Raw genomic sequence first — 20,268 nt, forward strand, 5'->3', positions numbered from 1 at the left:
CATCTACATATGTGTTCTGTTTATTTGATTCATCAACATGCATCCTGATAACTTGATGTATGATACCGGTATGTGTGCTACATATCAAATCTGTTTCATCAGTCAACATTTTAATATCATAAAAATGTTTTTTATTTATTTTTTATTTCACCTTTATTTAACCAGGTAGGCCAGTTGAGAACAAGTTCTCATTTACAACTGCAACCTGGCCAAGATAAAGCAATGCGGTGCGACAAAAACAACAACACAGAGTTACACATAAACAAACGTACAGTCAATAACACAATAGAAAAATCTATGTACAGTGTGTGCAAATGAAGAAGAGTAGGGAGGTAAGGTAATAAATAGGCCATAGAGGCGAAATAATTACAATTTAGCATTAACACTGGAGTGATAGATGATGATGTGCAAGTAGAGATACTGGGGTGCAAAAAAGCAAGCGGGTAAGTAATATGGGGACGAGGTAGTTGGGTGGGCTATTTACAGATTGGCTGTGTACAGGTACAGTGATCGGTAAGCTGCTCTGACAACTGATGCTTAAAGTTAGAGAAGGAGTTATAAGACTCCAGCTTCAGAGATTTTTGCAGTTCGTTCCAGTCATTGGCAGCAGAGAACTGGAAGGAAAGGCGGTGTTGGCTTTTGGGATGATCAGTGAGATATACCTGCTGGAGCGTGTGCTACGGGTGGGTGCTGCTATGGTGACCAGTGAGCTGAGATAAGGCAGGGATTTACCAAGAAAAGACGTATAGATGACCTGCAGCCAGTGGGTTTGGCGACAAATATGTAGTGAGGGCCAGCCAACAAGAGCATACAGGTTGCAGTGGTAGGTAGTATATGGGGCTTTGGTGACAAAACGGATGGCACTGTGATAGACTACATCCAGTTTGCTGAGTAGAGTGTTGGAGGCCATTTTGTAAATGACATCGCCGAAGTCAAGGATCAGTAGGATGGTCAGTTTTACGAGGGTATGTTTGGCAGCATGAGTGAAGGAGCCTATTTTGCGAAATAGGAAGCAGATTTTAGATTTAATTTTGGATTGGAGATGCTTAATGTGAGTCTGGAAGGAGAGTTTACAGTCTATCCAGACACACCTAGGTATTTGTAGTTGTCCACATATTCTAAGTCAGAACCGTCCAGAGTAGTGATGCTAGTCGGACGGAAGGGTGCGGGCAGCAATCGGTTGAAGAGCATGCACTTAGTTTTACTAGCATTTAAAAGCAATTGGAGGCCACGGAAGCAGTGTTGTATGGCATTGAAGCTCGATTGGAGGTTTGTTAGCAAAGTGTCCAAAGAAGGGCCAGATGTATACAGAATGGTGTCGTCTGCGTAGAGGTGGATCAGAGAATCACCAGCAGCAAGAGCGACATCATTGATATATTACAGAGAAAATGTAACCCTGTTGCACCCCCATAGAGACTGCCAGAGGTCAACAGGCCCTCCGATTTGACACACTGAACTCTATCTGAGAAGTAGTTGGTGAACCAGGCGAGGCAGTCATTTGAGAAGCCAAGGCTGTTGAATCTGCCGATAAGAATGAGGTGATTGACAGAGTCAAAAGCCTTGGCCAGGTTGATGAAGATGGCTGCACAGTGGGCAACTGGGAGGATGTACTCTTATTCTCCATGGACTTTCTTCATGGAATTAGTGCTACAGGATGCAAATTTCCGTTTGAAAAAGATAGCCTTACCTTGAGTATATTGGTTCTTGACTTCCCTGAAAAGTTGCATATCGCGGGGGCTATTCGATACTAATGCAGAACGCCACAGGATGTTTTTGTGCTGGTCAAGGGCAGTCAAGTCTGGGGTGAACCAAGGGCTATATCCGTTCATAGTTCTACATTCTTTGAATGGGGCATGCTTATTTAAGGTGGTGAGGAAAGCCCTTTCTCATTCTTGAGATCGAAAAACTGTGCAGTGGTGTAAAGTACTTAAGTAAAAATACCTTAAAGTACTACTTAAGTCGTTTCTTTGGGGGTATCTGTACTTTACTATTTATATTTTTGACTACTTTTACTTTTACTTCACTACATTCATAAAGAAAACATTGTACTTTTTACTCCATACATTTTCCTTGACAACCAAAAGTACTCGTTACACTTTGAATGCTTAGCAGGACAGGAAAATGATCAAATTCAAGCACTTAATCAAGAGAACACGTGGCCATCCTTACTGCCTCTGGCCTGGCCAACTCACTAAACACAAATGCATTTTTGTAATAATGTCTGAGTGTGCCCCTGGCTATCCATACATTTTTAAATGGTGCCGTCTGCTTTGCTTAATATAAGGAATTTTAAATGATTGATACTTTTACCTTTGATACTTAAGTATGTTTTAGCAATTACATTTACTTTTGACACTTAAATACATTTTAAACCAAATACTTTCAGACTTTTACTCAAGTAGTATTTTACTGGCTGACTTTCACATTTACTTGAGTAACTTTCTATTAAGGTATCTATACTTTTACTCAAGTATGACAATTGGGTACTTTTTCCACCACTGAAACTGTGGAATGAAAATTTGGCTATTTTGAAAAACGTTTCTCACATGCCTACTGCAACAACGCGTTTCAAAATTGCTGTTTGACCTTTCCTAGTTCCGTAGGCTTTGTTCATACGCTGTGATAACAGCGTCTACAATCCAAAGCAAAGGGCCCTTTCTCTCCTGATAGTGTGAGGAAAAAGGTACATTTCCAGCAAACTATTCCATATTAGCTAGTTGTTTTTGAAAGAGAAAGATAGCTAGTTATGATATTATTTTAGTAAACCTGTAGCTTGCATTACCTTATGACAGTTATTCTTCCAGCATACTAACGTCAACTGGCAGCATGTAAGAAAGCTTGCTACACTACAGTAACTACTAACGTTAGCGTAGACAAGTGTGTTGGTGTTTGCTCAGCAATAATCAATACCGATGTTATAATAAAACCCACACAATGGTGAAATCGTTTGTAAATTATGGTTAAATGGTTAACTATATAGCAAGCCTATATGGATATTTTAAGTAACGTTAGCTAGCTACTGGGTTGCGGGTTGTTTTTCTCATGGCGAGTTAGCTAACGTTAGCAAGCTAAATACGGATTGATTTCTGTTAACGTTATGTTGATAAAATATTTTATCTATTTATATTTGTTGCCCTCTGTTCCAGCCAGCTATAATTAAATTCAATGGGCTTTGTTGGCATTGGAAACATGTTTACATTGCCAAAGCAAGTTAAATGGATAAACAAAGTGAACCGTAAATATTACACTCACACAATATTACAGAGCCACCAAAAATGACAACAGCCGCGAGACCGACGTTTGAGCCAGCGAGAGGGGGGAGAGGGAAGGGAGAGGGCGATCTCAGTGCGTTGTCCAAACAGTACTCAAGCCGAGATCTGCCTGGTCACACTAAGATCAAGTACAGGTGAGTGACACAACACCACCTATCCTTGTGGCATCTTGGCATCAGTCTTTGCCCTTGTGGCTAAGTCTTGCACCAGTAGTTGGGAACAGGTCCCTCTGGTTAAAGATAATGTGCTGTCTCATCCAGTATGTCTCCCTGTGTGATCCCCTCAGGCAGCTTACCCAGGATGCCCCCGAGGAGGTGCGTGCCCGGGACTTCCGCAGGGAGCTGGAGGAGAGGGAGCGTGTTGCTGTCCGGGAGAAGACTAGAGAGAGGGGACCGAGAGGTGAGTCTCCAGGCATACAAATAAACCCAGTCCCGAGATAAATTTTGACCTGAACGTAAAATATGTCTGTGTTTAACTGGGTGTAAAGAAGATCAATGGGATTTTTGCATCTGACATACTATAATGCCCAAAGTGTTGTTTATTTTGTTTTGTTGACATGGGTCATCTGCAGGGGATTCAAGCCAGCATCATTAAAATGGTGGTTTGACTCTTTTCAATTTTCAGAACACACCACATCCTCATCTTCATCCTCTAAGAGGCCCAGACTAGATCAAATCCCTGCTGCCAACCTGGATGCAGATGACCCTCTCACTGACGTAGGTGCCACCTGTTCATCCACCAGTCACCGTAAAGTCTGTGCTTTTTTTTTTTTAAACTCGGCCTCTAATCTTCATTGTTTTGTGGTGTAGGATGAGGAGGAGGATGATGTCTCTGAGGAGGACAGTGATGACGATGACACTGCGGCTCTGCTGGCTGAATTGGAGAAAATCAAGAAGGAGCGGGCTGAGGAGCAGGAATGCAAGGTAAGTCGCTACAAGACAATCAATCGCTGCTGGGTCAGTCATGCCAGTTGACTCCAACCAAGTGCAAATTTATTTTTCAGGTGTTGCTGAGTAGGAGCAGCAAATAGGGCTCTATTGACTTGTTAATATCAAACAAAACAATCCATTAATTTATCTCTGACAATTTCAGACTTTAAAGGTCATCTAATGTAGAGATGAGCATCTGTTGTGTAGATCCAGCCTATTTCACCTATTCATTTGCGATTGAGGCATTTAGCTATCGCAAAAATAATAATTTGGCTGTGTTTATGAACGTCTCAGGTAACATTAGAATCTGAAAAATACACTGCTCAAAAAGAGAACACTTAAACAACAATGTAACTCCAAGTCAATCACACTTCTGTGAAATCAAACTGTCCACTTAGGAAGCAACACTGATTGACAACAAATTTCACATGCTGTTGTGCAAATGGAATAGACAACAGGTGGAAATTATAGGCAATTAGCAAGACATCCCCAATAAAGGAGTGGTTCTGCAGGTGGTGACCACAGACCACTTCTCAGTTCCTATGCTTCCTGGCTGAGGTTTTGGTCACTTTTGAATGCTGGCGATGCTTTCACTCTAGTGGTAGCATGAGACGGAGTCTACAACCCACACAAGTGGCTCAGGTAGTGCAGCTCATCCAGGATGAGCTGTGGCAAGAAGGTTTGACGTGTCTGTCAGTGTAGTGTCCAGAGCATGGAGGCGCTACCAGTAGACAGGCCAGTACATCAGGAGACGTGGAGGAGGCCGTAGGAAGGCAACAACCCAGCAGCAGGATCGCTACCTCTGCCTTTGTGCAAGGAGGAGCAGGAGGAGCACTGCCAGAGCCCTGCAAAATGACCTCCAGCAGGCCACAAATGTGCATGTGTCTGCTCAAACGGTCAGAAACAGACTCCATGGGGGTGGTATGAGGGCCCGACGTCCACAGGTGGGGGTTGTGCTTACAGCCCAACACCATGCAGGACGTTTGGCATTTGCCAGAGAACACCAAGATTGGCTAATTCGCCACTGGCGCCCTGTGCTCTTCACAGATGAAAGCAGGTTCACACTGAGCACATGTGACAGACGTGACAGAGTTTGGAGACGTCGTGGAGAACGTTCTGCTGCCTGCAACATCCTCCAGCATGACCGGTTTGGCGGTGGGTCAGTCATGGTGTGGGGTGGCATTTCTTTGGGGGGCCACACAGCCCTCCATGTGCTCGCCAGAGGTAGCCTGACTGCCATAAGGTACCGAGATTAGATCCTCAGACCCCTTGTGAGACCATATGCTGGTGCGGTTGGCCCTGGGTTCCTCCTAAAGCAAGACAATGCTAGACCTCATGTGGCTGGAGTGTGTCAGCAGTTCCTGCAAGAGGAAGGCATTGATGCTATGGACTGGCCCGCCCGTTCCCCAGACCTGAATCCAATTGAGCACATCTGGGACATCATGTCTCGCTCCATCCACCAACGCCACGTTGCACCACAGACTGCCCAGAAGTTGGCGGATGCTTTAGTCCAGGTCTGGGAGGAGATCCCTCAGGAGACCATCCGCCACCTTGTCAGGAGCATGCCCAGGCGTTGTAGGGAGGTCATACAGGCACGTGGAGGCCACACACACTACTGAGCCTCATTTTGACTTGTTTAAGGACATTACATCAAAGTTGGATCAGCCTGTAGTGTGGTTATCCACTTTAATTTTGAGTGTGACTCCAAATCCAGACCTCCATGGGTTGATAAATTTGATTTCCATTGATAATTTTTGTGTGATTTTGTTGTCAGCACATTCAACTATGTAAAGAAAAAAGTATTTAATAAGAATATTTCATTCATTCAGATCTAGGATGTGTTATTTTAGTGTTCCCTTTATTTTTTTGAGCAGTGTATATATATATTTCAAATAACACTAGTATTTGTGTTAGTTTGTTACTGTAGACTATATTTAAAAACAAAAAACACCAAGATTCAAGTGTTCAATCAGTTTTATTCGTGGAGTGCCTTTGTTACAACTATGAAAACAGAAAGCATATTTGTTGAAACACGGCAATAGCTTAAAATAAATTGAAAAAATACCCCAACCAGCAAGACGCACAATCAAAGTGAAAAAATCAGTAGTCTACACATTATAAGCAAAGGGGTGTGCTTGATAAATAGTGAAAATTGGCACAAAAGCAATAATGGCATTATAATGAATGTAAGTGTCGATATGGCAGCAGTCAAACCATTTATTATTGTCAGCTTGTGCTTACACAGTGTGCATATTCACGCAATGGCATCAGTTGGAGCATGTCCATGTCACACAGACAACGAAAGCTTGTGAGTGCGTTGCTGATGTTGTTTTTCCGCTTGAGATGTAGGGTCCGCGCTCTGTGGTTACATTTTGTGCTGATAATCGGCCTGTAGCATTGTCACCTGCTTGTTCTACCAAACCGTGCCGTCCCTTCCTGTCTCACCTTTCATTTGTTTCAGCCTTTTTTCGAGCGTAGGCCTCGGGGGTGTAGGTTCAGGCTGAGGCTCAGAATCAGAAGAATAATCATCAGAGGTCATGGTTAATTTCTTCCTCAACTGAGTCGTTTTCGTTCAGATTTTGTAGCAATGCTAACTCAGCATGTGCATCCATTCGTCTTGGTCTTCTTGCCATTGTAAATTATGCACACTTTCCCTGTGTAGCCTACTCCAAGTAGGCCAGGGTGGACTGATATAGGGTACATACCATTTTGAGATTATAGTTAGAATAACAGAATGGCCGGTCCTGTTCTTCATTCACAGTTGGTGACATTATTCCTGCATCGTTTGCTTCCCCTCGCTCATCAACACCCATTCTCTCTTATCATACTTTACTTCATTTATTTCATCTGTTATATGTGTGAAATTAATGTTGGTTTAGGTTCAGTTTCGAAGATCTTATCATACTTTACTTCATTTATTTCATCTGTTATATGTGTGAAATTAATGTTGGTTTAGGTTCAGTTTCGAAGAAATTATTGGATTGATTATCAACTGGGCACGGAACCTTCAACTATCGGAAGAGCGGAGCAGGCCCTACTGTTGGGAGGAGGGGCATTAAAAAAAATGACCTGCCTTCCTAAAACTGGTTTATAGCTCCAGTTCTGTTTGTGATATTAATATTCTAACGACAGTGTGTTATTGATACAGGAATTAAATTGCTCCATGTTTTAATACCCAATTAAAATTAAACACACTGTCAATTCATAAGGATTTGTAAGACCCTTCTAGAAATAATGGACAGAGCCCAGTCTTAAAGTCAATCAGCAGAGTTTATTCACGAGAGTACTGAACACGATACAGGTTACCACAGGTTATAAACTGAAAATGACGTCATTAGTTCCAGTACCAACCCGTCTCTTCTCCCACCCTGGTACAAAGGCAGTATCTCAAGCCTTCCCACATCGTCTCCCTACCAATTTAATATAATTTATGGCTGAGCCAAGGTCTTCCGGTGTAGATAAGCATTCTAGCCAGTCTGAAGATTTAGTTCATTAATTTCTACCAAGGAACAGACAGTCATTGTTCTAATCCTTGATTATATTTACACACATTATATTCAGTACTAGGATTAAGAAAGATACATATACAGTAACATAATAGTATTCTGATTAGTACATATACAGTAACATAATAGTATTCTGATTAGTACCAATACAGTAGCATAATAGTACATCCTGATTGAAATGTATACATAATTAGTCATTATAGATAAAAATTCCCTTAACAGTTATACAGACTTATTTAGGAAAAATCATGACTTCCAACATTTCGGAGTAATAAAAAGTTGTAGGTAATGAGTAGTCCAAATGACCGCTTTAGCAGTTCTAGCGTTAAACATGTTGACCTTTTTTGTAGATTTTTTAATATATATTTTTTAGATCAGTGCTTGTTGTGCAACCATCTTTACTCAAGGCCAATCAGAAAGCGTTGCTAAGAGCAATACTTCAGCGAATGAGAGCTTTGCACCTGGTCCTCTCTGACCAACATGTTTCGTGTCCTGTGCCAGGAGCGGGAGCAGAAAGCAGAGGAGGAGAGGATCCGCATGGAGAACATCCTTAGTGGGAATCCTCTGCTCAACCTGGCTGGACAGCAGCAGCAGCAGCAACAACAGATAGTCCCCACCCCGAGTGCCTTCAGCGTCAAGAGAAGGTGTTGAGAGACACACACACACACACCACAGCTTAGAGCATGGCTGTGGATGACTGTTGTTTTACATCCTCTCCTGTCTCTTTCTCTCTAAGGTGGGACGATGACGTCGTGTTCAAGAACTGTGCAAAGGGAGTGGATGAGGCACGCCGGGAGAAACGCTTTGTCAATGACACTCTGCGCTCGGAGTTCCACAAGAAATTCATGGAGAAATATGTGAAGTAGCACTTGCAGCTCTGCTATGAAGGTGTTCCATTTCTTTCTGCTCTGTTCCCAGTTCTAAGAGGACAAGGAGGACGTGATAGAGATTGGTCTGAAAACATTGAATGAGCCTGAAGAATGGTGTCATCCGTTGACATGGAACACGCACAAAATCCTCTGTATATAAAGTAATCTAATGCCTGACCTGAAAACAAATTTCAACTAGTTTTGTTTCGTGTACAATCATTTTCCACCCCTGAAAGGAATGGTTGCAATAGTGACATCATCAATGTCAACTTGTTGTTATTTAACTTTTACCTTTTTTTTAAGCGCCAATGTCAATAAACCAACAAAAAAGAAAACCCTGTGTCTGTGAGAGGGCCTTGATGCTTTCCTCAGTGATTTTAGCTTTGTGCCGGGAGAATTCTGCAATGACTTCCATTAAAAGCTCGGCAGCAAGACTTTTTTTTCTATCCTTTCAAAAAAATAAAAGGTCTTTGTGGTACATGAACGCCTCTGTGGCACATTACCTTCATGACTGACGCCTTTAATTGAGGAGATGAAGAGGAGGTTCAAACCTTTCTGTAGAGGATGTTTAAGTCTATCTGAAGTGAAGTTTATGTTCAATTTAGGCTAAGATTCAATCAGTTCTGGAGTTAACCCAGGATAACTGACAGCTGTTATTATTTAGGCAATGTCGAGGTGTAACTGCGGTAAAGCTATCAAATATGTGAGCGGCTGCTCTTGTCATTGTCGCGAAACCACATCCGTCCTTAAATCCCTCTCGCGTTAGAAGTTCAGAACGAGAAAGTGTAGGCTATATGGAAATGACACTCAAATTGAAAGTCGTGAAACATAAGGATTGATGTCAGCCTAATTGAGGTGTAGATTACAACACATTCCAGTGTTTGAACTTGTAACAGGCTGCGTGGGATTTATCCTAATGTGACTTGTGCATCCAATGTCAATGATGGGTATAATGGGAGCCACTTGCTGATTTCACAGCTCCAACACAGTTACACCCCCAACATCGCCTAAATAATAAACAATGAAACTGCCATGCAGTTGTCAGTTATCACCGGTTAAGGAGGATCTGATTGAATCAAGCCCACGCCTGTGAGCCCAGAATCTGGACTCTGGGGTAGACGTAACATAATAAATGTAAATCTGTCTCCATACATTTATTATATGTTACATGTTATTTATTATTATTTGTATGTATTAATTAAGTAAAATTCTTAAGTGGTCTGTGATGAGATTCGAACACGCAACCTTTGGGTTGCTAGATGTTCGTTTTTCTACGCCCCCACCCTGACCAACCTCCTTTACTTTTTGCCTCAAGTAACCTGTCTTATGTAACTATGTAACCAAATGTTTAAACAAATATATAATCTCTGTGCCCTTGAGCAAGGCACTTAACCGTAATTGCTCTGCATAACTAAAATGTAACGTGACATACTAATTTGAGTGTCCTGGATTTATATTTGCTATGTTACGTCTAGTCTGAGACCAGGCTCATATTGTGCACCACACAGTTCAACATTGTAGAGAAACATGAAAAGATTCATAGAGAACTGTTGTCTGCTATGATGAGCTAAGCTGTTCCCGCTGAATAATGGTCTTTTTAGAGCAAAGGTATGGTTTCTCACATGTGAATTTAAGCTTGCCAGAAATAATTTTGTCTCATGGTGAAAACGGAAAACCTCTGTATATTTGTGTGTATATATATACTGAACAAAAATATAAACGCAACATGGAAAGTGTTGGTTGTAAAGTGTTGGTTTCATGAGCTGAAATAAAAGGTCCCAGAAATGTTCCATACGCACAAAAAACATTTATCTCAAATTTTATGCACAAAGTTGTTTACATCCATGTAAGCGAGCATTTGTCTTTCGCCAAGAAATCCACCTGACAGGTGTGGCATATCAAGAAACTGACTAAACAACATGATCATTACACAGGTGCACCTTGTGCTGGGGACAATAAGGCCACTCTAAAATGTGATGTTTTGGCACACAACACAATGCCACAGATGGATTTGAAGTTTTGAAGGAGCATGCAATTGGCATGCTGACTGCAGGATGTCCGCCAGGGAATTTAATGTTCATTTCTCAACCATAAGCCGCCATACACAGTCTGCCAAATCCTCCAAAACATTGTGTGTGCGAGCGGATTGCTGATGTCAACTTTGTGCCCCATGGTGGAGGTGGGGTTATGGTATGGGCAGGCATAAGCTATGGACAACAAACACAATTGCATTTTATTTATGGCAATTTGAATGCTCAAACATACCGTGACGAGATCCTGAGGCCAATTTTTATTTCTTTGGTATCTGTGACCAACAGATTCATATCTCTATTTCCAATCATGTAAAATCCATATATTAGGGCCTAATGAATTTTTCAATTGACTGATTTTCATATATGAACTGTAACTCAGTAAAATCGTTGAAATTGTTACATGTTTATATTTTTGTTCGGTATACTTTTTTCAGCTCCTAGTGGAGCAAAGGTCCTCAGAGGTTCATGTTCACTCCAGTGAACTCTGTTCTACGCAGTTTTCTTGACTTCATTCCATGTGGTTCCTGCTTTCATCTTCTACTTACTTCAATGGTAGTAATAAAGAATGGTACACACTGTTTTCGGGAGACAGGTAATTGAGTATGTCTTTTGGCGAAACATAGCAAAATAGTTTACTGGCTGAATGCAACTCATGTTTTGGTTTGTTCAATTATGTTTTTCAGTAAATGTACAATGTTACTTTGCTGACCTAGTAAACAAGGTTTTCAACCATTTTCAGAGGAAATGGAAAATAAAAAAATAAGAGCAAATTCACTTCAGTTTGTTCTCTAACCATGCATTTTGGTAGGTGAGGACAGTATGCTTTTTCCTTGTCACTTAACAGAAAACAAAAGTTTTGACTGATAATCTTTGGTATTCCAATACCCACAGTCCTCAGATGTATAGGAATCATTATATTCTCTTCTGTTCTCTTTCAATTTCACTCAAAGGATGATCACTAATCATAAAACGATTTGCTGCTTTAAAAAAAGAAAGATAAAATGCCATTTAAATCGGTATAAATCAATAACTAATTCACCGTTGGTGACAGAAACATAACTATGTATGATTTATTCTATAAATGTCTGGCAAACTTTTACAACCTTTGTTTTGAGGAACAATTCCAGTTTTGACTTGATAGAAATACATAACATCTACAAGAAATCTGCATCCAGAAATGAAGGCTTCTCCTAAGTGGGTGTGACATCTACTCCCATTGCCACTGCTCACTGTTGGGGTGAGGGACTCTAGCTAGCCCCAAGTCATTCTATATATATATTTTTTGCTTGTACATTTTGCTATTTGCCTCATGACCCCTGCATACTTTGTTGACTACAAACTTTCTTTACCCAACCGTGGGACAGACTATGTTCCCACACTCCGGACTCTGACTCTCTATTGGTTACATGGACTTTTGGCCTCCCATCCTATTCTAACCACCTCTCACCGGCTTTGTATTCATGTTACCTGATGAAATTGCTGTACAATATGATCTTGTTGCCATCTGATGCACATTCAGATGACATAAATCAGCACTGCAGAGCTCTCCCTGTCCTCTGCCGTGCCTTGATTGTATTACTGTAGATGATATCTGGAAATGTGCATGTACCCCCTGGCCCATCTACTGTTGCTAGCCCCAAATCTGACTTGTGCTCTGATATCTGCTTCACTGATTTCTGCTCTCGTAAAAGCCTGGGTTTTCTGCATGTTAACATTAGAAGCCTATTACCTCAAATGGATCAATTGAAAGTGTGGGTTCACAGCTCCAATCCAGGTGTGTTGGTCATTGCTGAGACGTGGTTAAGGAAGAGTGTTTTGAATACTGATGTTAACCTTTCTGGATATAACCTTTTTCAGCAAGACAGATCTTCCAAAGGTGGGGGAGGGGCAACCTTTACCAAGGATCATCTAGAGTGCTCGGTTGTCTCTACCAAGTCTGTCCCCAAACAATTTGATTTGCTGGTTTTAAGGATTAAACTTTCAAATATCTCTTTGTTGACTGTTGCTGGGTGTTATCGTCCTCCATCAGCACAGGCCTGTACCCTACCTGCCCTAAGCTCTCTCCTGGCCCCTTACACCAAGTCTGAATTTGTCCTACTAGGTGACCTAAACTGGGACATGCTTAAACCACCTGACCAAGTCCTAAAGCAATGGGACTCCCTAGATCTTTCTCAGGTTATCACCAATCCCACAAGGTATGACTCCAAACACCCAGAAAAGGCTGCTCTCCTCAATGTTATCCTCACAAATAATCCTGGTGTTTTCTGTAATGACCTTAGTGATCACTGTTTTACAGCCTGTGTTTGTAATGGCTGCTCAGTGAAATGACCTGTCCTGATTTGTCATAGACCCTTGCTAAAACTTTAATGAGCAAGCCTTCCTTCATGAACTGGCCTCTGTAAAATGGTAACTGACTTGCCTAGTTAAATAAAGGTTAAATAAAATAAATATAAATACAAATAAAATGGCATTTAAAGCTTAATAAATCAATAATGTTTTCACTGATTATGACAGAATCATCAAACTACGTATGAATTATTCTATAAATGTCTAGCATACTTTTACAACCTTTGTTTTGAGTAGAAATAATGACGAACACCGCCTTCCAGAAAATTGGAACGGAAATGGCGCCACACCAAACTGGAAGTCTTCCGACTAGCTTGGAAAGACAGTACCGTGTAGTATAGAAGAGCCCTCACTGCTGCTTGATCATCCTATTTTTCCAACTTAATTGAGGAAAATAAGAACAATCCTACAATCCTTGGAACGGAAATGGCGCCACACCAAACTGGAAGTCTTCCGACTAGCTTGGAAAGACAGTACCGTGTAGTATAGAAGAGCCCTCACTGCTGCTTGATCATCCTATTTTTCCAACTTAATTGAGGAAAATAAGAACAATCCTACATTTATTTTTGATACAGTCGCAAAGCTAACTAAAAAGCAGTATTCCCCAAGTGAGGATGGCTTTCACTTCAGCAGTAATAAATTCATGAACTTCTTTGAGGAAAAGATCATGATCATTAGAAAGCAAATTACGGACTCCTCTTTAAATCTGCCTATTCCTCCGAAGCTCAGTTGTCCTGAGTCTGCACAACTCTGCCAGCACCTAGGATCAAGAGAGACACTCAAGTGTTTTAGTACTATATCTCTTGACACAATGATGAAAATAATCATGGCCTCTAAACCTTCAAGCTGCATACTGGACCATATTCCAACTAAACTACTGAAAGAGCTGCTTCCTGTGCTTGGCCCTCCTATGTTGAACATAATAAACGGCTCTCTATCCACCGGATGTGTACCAAACTCACTAAAAGTGGCAGTAATAAAGCCTCTTGAAAAAGCCAAACCTTGACCCAGAAAATATAAAAAACTATCGGCCTATATCGAATCTCCCATTCCTCTCAAAAATGCTAGAAAAAGCTGTTGCGCAGCAACTCACTACTTTCCTGAAGACAAACAATGTATACGAAATGCTTCAGTCTGGTTTTAGACCCCATCATAGCACTGAGACTGCACTTGTGAAAGTGGTAAATTACCTTTTAATGGCATCAGACCGAGGCTCTACATCTGTCCCCGTGCTCCTAGACCTCAGTGCTGCTTTTAATACCATCGATAACCCTTTTTTTGGAGAGGTTGGAAACCCAAATTGGTCTACACGGACAAGTTCTTTCATGGTTTAGGTCTTATCTGTCGGAAAGATATCAGTTTGCCTCTGTGAATGGTTTGTCCTCTGACAAATCAACTGTAAATGTTGGTGTTCCTCAAGGTTCCATTTTAGGACCGCTATTGTTTTCACTATATATTTTACTTCTTGGGGATGTCATTCGAAAACATAATGTTAACTTTCACTGCTACGCGGATGACACACAGCTGTACATTTCAATGAAACATGGTGAAGCCCCAAAATTGCCCTCGCTAGAAGCCTGTGTTTCAGACATAAGGAAGTGGATGGCTGCAAACTTTCTACTTTTAAACTCGGACAAAATAGAGATGCTTGTTCTAGGTCCCAAGAAACAAAGAGATCTTTTGTTGAATCTGACAATTAATCTTGATGGTTGTACAGTCATCTCAAATAAAACTGTGAAGGACCTCGGCGTTACTCTGGACCCTGATCTCTCTTTTGACGAACATATCAAGACTGTTTCAAGGACTGCTTTTTCCCATCTATGTAACATTGCATAAATCAGAAACTTTCTGTCCAAAAATGATGCAGTTAAATTCATCCATGCTTTTGTTACTTCTAGGTTAGACTACTGCAATGCTCTACTTTCCGGCTACCCGGATAAAGCACTAAATAAACTTCAGTTAGTGCTAAATACGACTGCTAGAATCCTGACTAGAACCAAAAGAATGTATCATATTACTCCAGTGCTAGCCTCCCTACACTGGCTTCTTGTTAAGGCAAGGGCTGATTTCAAGGTTTTACTGCTAACCTACAAAGCATTACATGGGCTTGCTCCTACCTATCTTTCCGATTTGGTCCTGCCGTACATACCTACATGTACGCTACGGTCACAAGACGCAGGCCTCCTAATTGTCCCTAGAATTTCTAAGCAAACAGCTGCAGGCAGGGCCATCTCCTATAGAGCTCCATTTTTATGGAATGGTCTGCCTACCCATGTGAGAGACGCAGACTCGGTCTCAACCTTTAAGTCTTTACTGAAGACTCATCTCTTCAGTGGGTCATATGATTGAGTGTAGTCTGGCCCAGGAGTGTGAAGGTGAACGGAAAGGCTCTGGAGCAACGAACCGCCCTTGCTGTCTCTGCCTGGCCGGTTCCCCTCGCTCCACTGGGATTCTCTGCCTCTAACCCTTTTACAGGGACTGAGTCACTGGCTTACTGGTGCTCTTTCATGCCGTCCCTAGGAGGGGTGCGTCACTTGAGTGGGTTAAGTCACTGACGTGATCTTCCTGTCTGGGTTGGCTCCCCCCTTGGGTTGTGCCGTGGCGGAGATCTTTGAGGGCTATACTCGGCCTTGTCTCAGGATGGTAAGTTGGTGGTTGAAGATATCCCTCTGTGGTGTGGGGACTGTGTTTTGGCAAAGTGGGTGTGGTTATATCCTTCCTGTTTTGCCCTGTCCGGGGGTATCATCGGATGGGGCCACAGTGTCTCCTAACCCCTTCTGTCTCAGCCTCCAGTATTTATGCTGCAGTGGTTTATGTGTCGGGGGGCTAGGGTCAGTTTGTTATATCTGGAGTACTTCTCCTGTCTTGTCTGGTGTCCTGTGTGAATTTAAGTATGCTCTCTCTAATTCTCTCTTTCTCTCTTTCTTTCTCTCTCTCGGAGGACCTGAGCCCTAGGACCATGCCTCAGGACTACCTGGCCTGATGACTCCTTGCTGTCCCCAGTCCACCTGGCCGTGCTGCAGCTCCAGTTTCAACTGTTCTGCCTGAGGCTATGGAACCCTGACATATTCACCGGACGTGCTACCTGTCCCAGACCTGCTGTTTTCAACTCTCTAGAGACAGCAGGAGCGGTAGAGATACTCTTAATGATTGGCTATGAAAAGCCAACTGACATTTACTCCTGAGGTGCTGACTTGCTGCACCCTCGACAACTACTGTGATTATTATTATTTGACCATGCTGGTCATTTATGAACATTTGAACATCTTGGCCATGTTCTGTTATAATCTCCACCTGGCACAGCCAGAAGAGGACTGGCCACCCCTCATAGCCTGGTTCCCCTCTAGGTTTCTTCCTAGGTTTTGGCCTTTCTATGGAGTTTTTCCTAGCCACCGTGCTTCTACACCTGCATTGCTTGCTGTTTGGGGTTTTAAGCTGGGTTTCTGTACAGCACTTTGAGATATCAGCTGATGTAAGAAGGGCTATATAATAAAAAAAAATATGAATCAGACACCTTATCAACAGCAACAGCCCATGGTCCTCCTGGAATCAGAAGTTTTATTGCCTCAATGGAGGAACATAGTCAGAGAAATGCTGATGAATGTCTTGCTCAAGCTGTGTATGCAACTGGTTCACCTCTGATGCTCACAGGCAATGTGTATTGGAAGAGATTTCTGAATGTTCTTCGCCCAGCATACACCCCTCCAACCAGACATGCTTTATCTACTCATTTGCTGGATGCAGTTCAACAGAAGGTCAAGCAAATCATAGAGAAAGCAGACTGTATTGCAATCATCTCTGATGGGTGGTCGAATGTTTGTGGGCAATAAATAATTAATTACATCATCTCCACCCCTCAACCAGTATTCTACAAGAGCACAGACACAAGGGACAACAGACACACCGGTCTCTACATTGCAGATGAGCTGAAGGCAGTCATCAATGACCTTGGACCACAGAAGGTATTTGCACTGGTGACAGACAATGCTGCAAACATGAAGGCTGCTTGGTCTAAAGTGGAGGAGTCCTACCCTCACATCACACCCATTGGTTGTGCTTCTCATGCATTGAATCTGCTCCTCAAGGACATCATGGCACTGAAAACAATGGATACACTCTACAGGAGAGCTGAGGAAATGGTTAGGTATGTAAAGGGTTATCAAGTTATAGCAGCAATCTACTTCACCAAGCAAAGTGAGAAGAATAAGAGCATCACATTGAAGCTGTCCTGCAACACCCGTTGGGGTGGTGTTGTCATCATGTTTGACAGTCTCCTGGAGGGGAATTGTCTCCAAGAAATGGCCATATCACAGTCTGCTGATATGGACAGCCCCATCAAGAGGATCATCCTGGATGATATATTTTGGGAGAGAGTGGTAAGCAGCCTGAAACTCATGGAACCTATAGCAGTAGCCATTGCACGGATTGAGGGAGGCAACGCCATCCTGTCTGATGTCCAGACTCTGTTTGCAGATCTAAGAGAAGAAATCCGTACTGCCCTGCCCACTTCACTGTTGCTCCAAGCAGAGGAAACTGCAGTTCTGAAATACATCAAAAAGCGTGAAGACTTCAGCCTACATGCCGCAGCGTACATGTTGGACCCCAAGTATGCTGGCAAGACCATCCTGTCTGGTGCAGAGATCAACAAGGCCTATGGTTTCATTACTACCATGTCTGTCCACCTTGGCCTGGATGAGGGCAAATTTCTTGGCAGTCTGGCAAAGTACACTTCCAAGCAAGGGCTTTGGGATGGAGATGCAATATGGCAGTTGTGCCAACATATCTCATCAACCACCTGGTGGAGGGGACTTTGTGGATCTGAGGCTATTTTCCCTGTTGCCTCCATCATCCTCCAAATCCCACCAACGTCAGCCGCCTCAGAGCGCAACTGGTCCTTGTTTGGGAACACACACACCAAAGCACGCAACAGGCTGACCAATACAAGGGTTGAAAAATTGGTGGCCATCCTGACAAATTTGAGGCTTTTTGAGCCTGAGAACCAGCCATCCTCAACAAGGTTGGAAAGTGACAGTGAAGATGAGGCCTCAGAGTCTGATATTCAAGAGGTGGACATTGATGAGGTCCAGGGAGAAGACATGAGAGGAAGACAACCAAAGCTTTAGTTTTGAGAGTATCATTTTACAGATGTTATTGGGAGATGCGATGGATCATTGGGGATCATTCAATATTCCCTTTGTTTTGTTGTTCAGTGAAATCATCCCATGTGAAGAGTCAACTCATTTAATTAAAGTTCAATTCGTAACTAAATTGTTTTTTTTTCTATTTGGAAGGATTTAATCATTTGCAATTTGTCTACTTATGATAAGGTAAAAGGTTTATGTTTCTGTCTCCATATGATATGGTAAATATATCCAATGCAAAAAACATCTACATTTAAATAGTATTAATATTAATTTGCATATATTTCTGTGAATTCCAATATATTCCCGTTAATTCCTATGTATTCCCGTTAATTCCCATGGAAAGTTTCCACCTCTGAATATTCCCCAAAATGTGCAACCCTAGCAATAGCACAAGGATAACCCTGATAAAAAAGTGTCAAGACAAAGTTTCATACTTCTAAATTTCTTGAAAGATGAAACTACATGAGTTTTCATAGCCTGGAAAAGACCTAGTCAATCTTGTTGTAAGCTACTGTAAGTCTGCGAATCTTCCTGCTTTTTTCTGTATTTCCTTCTAGGCTAATGCAGAATAAAAAGAACACCTACCCCTAGTAGCCAAGACATAAAAACAGCAAGGTTCCATGAGATCACCATGTGGGATTTAGAAATACAGTCGTGGCCAAAAGTTTTGAGAATGACACAAATATTAATTTTCACAAAGTTTGCTGCTTCAGTGTCTTTAGATATTTTTGTCAGATGTTACTATGGAATACTGAAGTATAATTACAAGCATTTCATATGTGTCAAAGGCTTTTATTGACAATTACATGAAGTTGATGCAAAGAGTAATTTCTGGGCCACATCCTGACTGATGGCAGCCCATTCTTGCATAATCAATGCTTGGAGTTTGTCAGAATTTGTGTGTTTTTGTTTGTCTACCCGCCTCTTAAGGCTTGACCACAAGTTCTCAATGGGGTTAAGGTCTGGGGAGTTTCCTGGCCATGGACCCAAAATATCGATGTTTTGTTCCCCGAGCCACTTAGTTATCACTTTTTCCATCATGCTGGAAAAGGCATTGTTCGTCACCAAACTGTTCCTGGATGGTTGGGAGAAGTTGCTCTCGGAGGATGTGTTGGTACCATTCTTTATTCATGGCTGTGTTCTTAGGCAAAATTGTGAGTGAGCCCACTCCCTTGGCTGAGAAGCAACCCCACACATGAATGGTCTCAGGATGCTTTACTGTTGGCATAACACAGTAGCGCTCACCTTGTCTTCTCCAGACAAGCTTTTTTTCCGGATACCCCAAACAATCGGAAATGGGATTCATCAGAGAAAACGACTTTACCCCAGTCCTCAGCAATCCAATCCCTGTACCTTTTGCAGAATATCGGTCTGTCCCTGGTGTTTTTCCTGGAGAGAAGTGGCTTCTTTGCTGCCCTTCTTGACACCAGGCCATCCTCCAAAAGTATTCGTCTTACTGTGCGTGCAGATGCACTCACACCTGCCTGCTGCCATTCCTGAGCAAGCTCTGTACTGGTGGTGCCCCGATCCCGCAGCTGAATCAACTTTAGGAGACGGCCCTGGCGCTTGCTGGACTTTCTTGGGTGACCTGAAGCCTTCTTCACAACAAATGAATCGTATCAGTATTTCCTTTTTCAGGCTTTTTTTCCTGGTAATAGATTCATCTGTTCAACACTTACAGCCAAATATTTAATACCCCGGGTATTCCCAGAACACATTCTGGGAAGTCTTCAGATTCAGTCATCACTTTATTAGGCACAACCCCCTTTGCATCTGGAACAGTGTGAATTCAAAACAGTTGATGAAACTGGGAAAGGAGATAGACTGTTTTTAAGTCCAGTTGGAGTTTATTTCATTCAGTAAAAAACTGAGTCTTGGAATTATTAAAAAAGCAGTTTTGGAACTTTTCTGAGTTACAAAAGACCATCACAGACTGTGCTGTCATTTTGCACATTCTAAAGTTCAAACAAACAGTAACAGAATACCTGAATACTTCTCTGCATGCTTTAGTGTCTAGCAAGCCAAGACCACTGGACTTGGTGTATGTAGGAGCAATTTATTTTCGTGAATAGGGTGGTGAAGCTAATAAAGTGGCAACTGAGTGTAGATATCACAAACAAGTCCTTTTGAGCATTGTCTGTCTGTGATACGTTTGATCAATGGCTATAA

The 20,268-nt window shown here is 42.1% G+C and overlaps 1 protein-coding gene across 2 annotated transcripts; it reads left to right on the forward strand.

Moving 5' to 3' along the window:
• Positions 1-2,558: 2,558 nt before the first annotated feature.
• LOC110533771 (protein CWC15 homolog) lies at positions 2,559-10,309 on the forward strand. 2 transcript variants are annotated; one of them, XM_021618283.2, is made up of 7 exons: positions 2,559-2,683; positions 3,265-3,406; positions 3,559-3,671; positions 3,897-3,988; positions 4,082-4,195; positions 8,209-8,351; positions 8,444-10,309. In XM_021618283.2, exons 2-7 carry the CDS (start codon positions 3,276-3,278, stop codon positions 8,571-8,573), a joined length of 723 nt encoding a protein of 240 aa, XP_021473958.2. In that variant the 5' UTR covers positions 2,559-2,683; positions 3,265-3,275; the 3' UTR covers positions 8,574-10,309. The 2 variants fall into 2 exon arrangements, with proteins under 2 accessions (XP_021473958.2, XP_036846072.1); XM_036990177.1 differs by lacking the exon at positions 2,559-2,683 and adding an exon at positions 2,694-2,828.
• The last annotated feature ends 9,959 nt before the right edge of the window (positions 10,310-20,268 follow it).

This window comes from Oncorhynchus mykiss, chromosome 10 (genome assembly GCF_013265735.2).
Source record: "Oncorhynchus mykiss isolate Arlee chromosome 10, USDA_OmykA_1.1, whole genome shotgun sequence".
Taxonomy (NCBI): domain Eukaryota; kingdom Metazoa; phylum Chordata; class Actinopteri; order Salmoniformes; family Salmonidae; genus Oncorhynchus; species Oncorhynchus mykiss.